General features: G+C 33.6%; 1 protein-coding gene across 1 annotated transcript in view; it reads right to left on the reverse strand.

The window, feature by feature from the left end:
- LOC107561596 (mitochondrial import inner membrane translocase subunit TIM44-like) overlaps positions 1-5,489 on the reverse strand; it is an 11,848-nt gene extending 6,359 nt beyond the window's left edge. Inside the window, exons 1-6 of the mRNA XM_016246068.1 lie at positions 5,409-5,489; positions 4,772-4,879; positions 4,519-4,692; positions 4,351-4,431; positions 1,233-1,382; positions 957-1,093 (exon numbers count right to left, since the gene is read on the reverse strand). Coding sequence (XP_016101554.1) covers positions 957-1,093; positions 1,233-1,382; positions 4,351-4,431; positions 4,519-4,692; positions 4,772-4,879; positions 5,409-5,438 — 680 coding nt within the window. The 5' untranslated portion in view covers positions 5,439-5,489. The remainder of the gene's footprint in view (positions 1-956; positions 1,094-1,232; positions 1,383-4,350; positions 4,432-4,518; positions 4,693-4,771; positions 4,880-5,408) is intronic.
- Positions 5,490-5,605: the final 116 nt, after the last annotated feature.

The following is a 5,605-nucleotide window of genomic DNA, read 5'->3' on the forward strand; positions in this document are numbered from 1 at the left end:
ATATATATATATATATATATATATATATATATATATATATATATATATATATATATGCGATTAATTGCACATCCCTACTATCAATGTTTTAGTATCACTGAGATACTATTATTTTCTTTATTTTATTATTTTGAATTTGTTTGTTTTCATTTTAATCATGATTTAAAAAATATATATTTTACATTATTATTATTATAAATAATGTATTTTTGAGGTTTTTTTCTTAATATGTCTTTATAGTTTTTATTTGTTTTATTTCAGTTTTAGTTTTCATTATTTTAGTATATCAATGGTAAGCATATGTTTTACATTTACATTACATTTAGTAGACGCTTTTATCCAAAGCGACTTACAAATGAGGACAATGGAAGCAATCAAAATCAATAAAAGAGCAATAATATGCAAGTGCTATAACAAGTCTCAGTCAGCTTAATGCAGTACATGTAGCAAGTTTTTTTTTATTATATAATAAATAAAAAGAAAACAGATAGAATAGAAAAACAATAGAGCAAGCTAGTGTTAGAGGCCTTTTTTGCTTTTGTTAATTGTATAATAAATAAAAATAAAACAAATAGATATAATACAAAAAGATAAGAGAATCTAGTGTTAGGTTTTTTTTTGGGGGGGGGGGGTTGTTTTTAAAGAAAACAAGCAGTGCGAGTCTAAAAGGGGGATTTTTTAATGTATGTTTTTAGTATATTTAATTATTTTAGTGCATCAAGTATATCATATTTTCTATATTTTAGACGTCAAAATAATTTGTCGTGTAGTGATATCATTTACAATAGCATAACTAAATATTAATAGTAACTACTAAATATTTTTTTATATTTTATCTAGTATACTGGACAATGAATATTATGCAGCCCAACATGCAAAGAAATAAAAGTAATTTTTCTTTGCAATACGCAACAATATACATTCTTCATAATATTAGCCCTTGAGATGTGACCTACTCGTTGGCCTCAAAGACTTTGGCTTCTGCGCCTCCTGCCTTCGATGAGAAATCGCTCCTCTTCCTCAGTCTGGTGGGCGGCCGGTACGGGCCGATCTGTCCGAGGTCACCGATCTCTTTCTTGACGCTCTCCACACCCTGAGGACAACAAGAGTTGAAACTATTGAGCTATTCAGTTCATTCATATGCCACTTTCACAACATACACGCAAGAAATTCATAGCCAATAACATCATCAGCATTTCTAGGATGTGAAAACTCAATATCATGATATGTACCTGTGATATCGCCCGAAAGGCTCCGGTCTTTCCAAGTTTTTCTCCACCTTTAGACACCGTCTCCGCCGATTGTTTGGCGGATTTGGCCGCTTCCTCCATGCCTTCTTTGATTTTCTTTCCGATGTCTGAGCGTCCGACCTCTTCCAAACCCTGAGGAGAAATGCACACAATCAGCATGAATCAGCTCCTAAAATATTTTATAAATGTATTACAAATATAACGCTTTGCAGAATGTTAAAATAACACAACATGCATTTAATGACAACAACACTGAGCAGTTATGCAAATCACTTCAGTTTAAGACAAGACACCCCAACTGAATAGGGTAAAAAATTAACCAAAAAAATATCACAGTACTTCCCAGATGATTGATTAGATTAACAATTGCAATATTTTTTGGTATTACAAGTTTTCTCAAATATTTAGTTTAGATATACACATGAGGCATTATCTAATTAAATGTGACACTAATTTGCAAACATTTCCAGAGCAGAAATCTGTAAAGCCAGGTTCAAAATTTGTGTTTCACTTTGTTGACATATTAGAGTCAAAGGTTTTTACAGAAGGGATTTTGGATATATCTTTTATCACTCCAAAAATCTGAAAAATACTGTGAATAGACAGAAAAAAAGTCATGTTTTTAGGAATAAAATGTTGTAAAAAAAAAACAGGTGAATGATATTTATATATATATATAAAAAAAAACAGTAAAAATGTTCAGAATACAAATGGGAATAAAACTGTAAAACTTGGTGCATGCAAGTGTTGCTGAAGTTGAGAAAAAACTCATTTTGAAGAAATCACCTTTCAAGATAATATATTGTAATTGAATCTACAAATAGTGCAGCAATAAACCATGCAAATGATATATGAACAAACCCCACAGTAAAAACCTTCAGAATATAGATAGGAATAAAACTGTAAAACTTGGTGCATGTAAGTGCTGCTGAAGTTGAGAAAAATCATTTTGAAGAAATCACCTTTCAAGATAATATATTGTAATTGAAATCTACAGAGGCAAATAGTGCAGCAATAAACCATGCAAATGATATATGAACAAACCCCACAGTAAAAACCTTCAGAATATAGATAGGAATAAAACTGTAAAACTTGGTGCATGTAAGTGCTGCTGAAGTTGAGAAAAATCATTTTGAAGAAATCACCTTTCAAGATAATATATTGTAATTGAAATCTACAGAGGCAAATAGTGCAGCAATAAACCATGCAAATGATATATGAACAAACCCCACAGTAAAAACCTTCAGAATATAGATAGGAATAATGCTGTAAAATGTGGTGCTTGTAAGTGCTACTGAAAAGGAGGAAAAAACTCATTTTGAGGAAATTGCATTTTAAGATTGGCATTGCAATTGAAATCAACAGACGCAAATAGACAAAGTCCAGCAAAATAAACAATTTGTATGTTTTCCTTCCATGAGTCTGAAAGAAAAGATGTTATGGAAGCAAAACAGACCAGGGGCCTGTTCTTCGTACGTCGCTAACTCAGTTAGCTGGATTTGATTGTTGACGTTTTGGCATGATCTTGGATTGGTTGGTTCTTCGAAGCTCATCCCGGAGTTGCTGTCATAGCAACAGGTCCGTAAGCTTAAACCTGCTAAGGAGCAGCTTATTTCATGTAAACAGGATTAGATCACATCTTTTTAAGCAGAATTGATACTTAAAATCTGTCCGCTACCACCGCTACTTTATTACATTATAAGAGTATCCTACTGATCCAGGGACAATAATTTTAAAATAATAATCATTAAAAAATTAATTTAAAGACAAATCAAATAATGTTGTGTAGTCTTTAATACTATAGACAGTCAGTTTTACTCACTGAAATATTTATTCGTCATAAAATTATTACTTTATAATTGTATTTGAGTCTTACACACATGCTACACATATAATGTAGAGTCGTGCATTAATTTGAGTGCTGACAGATATGGGAGTGGCTTGGTGGAGCGCAGGAGATGCAGATAACATGATCTTGACCCTTAAGAAACTTTAATTAAAGCTGTCACGTAACAAATCTGTTCAAATATAAAATGTAATTAATTGCTAATAACTACATTGAAATAAAAACTTAAAGCCTGTACAAATATTAGAATTTATTAGAATATTATTCGTGAATTGAAATTATTTTAAAATAAAAACAGTGCACATTTCATTTATCTATTATAACATTTATGTAGTTTTGTTCGCTTGGCTGTTTCCTTATAAAAGTCCAGAAATTTGTCAAGTTTTTCGTCAGGTGTCTTTATTAATTATATGATGTAATTATGTTGCTGTCTTGCCGCCAGCCAATCGCTGCATTGCTGATCGTGGTTTAGAGTATCGATACATAGCCCCTTTTAAACCAACCCATGAACGCGCAATTATCTCAGATAACTCAATCCAGCCAGACTAATCATCAACAACAGCTGCGTTCGAAGAACCGAATTAGCCAGATCCTGATTAGCACGATGATATCATCTTGGATGTGACATTTTATCTCGGATGTAATAAGCAACTACGAAGAACGGGCCACAGACCTCAAAAAATTAAACTTATATTAAATTTTATTAATATACAATTTGCAGTAAAATTAAGTCCATTAAAAATCAGTTTTGTTAGTTGAAATAAAACAAAAATTTCAGCTAGTTACCAAGCCAAATTTATGTACTGAAACTAAAAAAAAGAAAAACTATGTAGACATATATTAAAAAATACTGAAATTACAAAAACAACACACAAAATTATTAAACATTTAGCTAAAATTGAAATAAACAGAACTTCTAAACATAAAAACTAAACTTTAAAATATTAATAAAATCTATGATAGTATCTCAGTGAATTGACACTGAATTGACCAATGCATGAAAATAAACAATGGTTTTGCCTTACATAATAAATGTGTTTTCCACATAAAATCAGAACAAAATCCAACAGATTATTTAGCAACGTAGCCTAATCCTTCGCAGAACATGGCAATACTGCAGCACAAACACATAACGTTCAGCACTTACGCAAATCGCTGCACATTTAGCTAATGAATACATAAATATAAATGTGCTCTGAAATGAGAAAAATTGCACGTCAAGAACGGCCAAAAATCAGCGTTAACTACACTCACCTCCTTCACCGTCTCTGATATCGTCCCGAGTGTTTTCTTTAACACTTCAGAAGTTTTAACTGTTTCGGACTCGATGGTTTTCTGGAAGACACCCACAAAAACACAATTTCATACTAGAGAAATGGCATGTTTGGCCATTTCAGAATCACATTAGACATGAAATCGTACATATTTCCTCCTGGCTTGCTTGAGGGCTTCCGATTCCTCTAGTTTTTTGGCCTCCTCGCGAAACTTCTTGATGTTCTCATTCATTTCCTTGCTCTTGGTCAGTTCCTGCTTGAGATTGTCCAGAAACTCTCCAAGGAAGCCTTTCCGACCGCCACCGGAGGACATAAACCTTGCCTGCAGATGACATGCATGTAAAAAAAAATGCTGTAAAATCACAATTTCCCCCAAAAAATGAATGATGTGCGACACTCACCTGCGCTGTAGCAGCCGCCGGGCCACATATCCTGTACACATGAGCTCTGTCGTATAATGACGCATACTGACGAGCGACTAAAAGTGCAGAACTTCTCCTGACACACAGCTGAGGAGAAAAACATGCATAATAATACAGTATTTCTATAAATATGAATGGAAAAACACCATTTAATGACAGTTTTGCCACAGATAAACATGCTCAAGTACTGGTGTCACTGTCAAAACAACATTTTATACATAAATTACTTATATATCATAAAACTCAGATGCTTCTCCAAGAGATACCATGGTATTTCCATGGTACACGTCCAAAAACCATGGTAAAACCATGGTACTTTATGGTTAAGAGGTCTAAACACAATCTATTCCTGTCTTTTTGTGATTTGTACATACGTAATGTGATTTAAAAGCTTCGTTTATGATGTTATTACAATATTTAATGTTACATCAAGGCCAGAATCATGTTTCATAAGCATGACTGATCAATCTATTCACATTTCTGCATTAAAAACGCGCGGTTCTGTTGAACCAAGAGCGCGCTCGTGCTGCTTTAATCGCGGATATTGTGTTTATCATACCGATATCAAACGCGTTGTTAATGAGCGCTTAATAAACGGTTAAAATGAGAAACTCACCTGGTAACACTGACACAAGGAGGCCGCCATCTTGGAAGCGCTGCGAGTGACCAGTTTGGCTGGTGACCTTGCGACGCAATTCCGGGGGAGGAGCGACGTCTTTGGGCAGCCAATGAACAGGCTCCTGTTCTCTGACGTCTCACTAAGTATGTTTTTAATACACACACACACACACACACACTCACACACACACACAC

This window comes from Sinocyclocheilus grahami, unplaced genomic scaffold (assembly GCF_001515645.1).
Source record: "Sinocyclocheilus grahami isolate Dianchi unplaced genomic scaffold, SAMN03320097.WGS_v1.1 scaffold782.1, whole genome shotgun sequence".
NCBI lineage: Eukaryota > Metazoa > Chordata > Actinopteri > Cypriniformes > Cyprinidae > Sinocyclocheilus > Sinocyclocheilus grahami.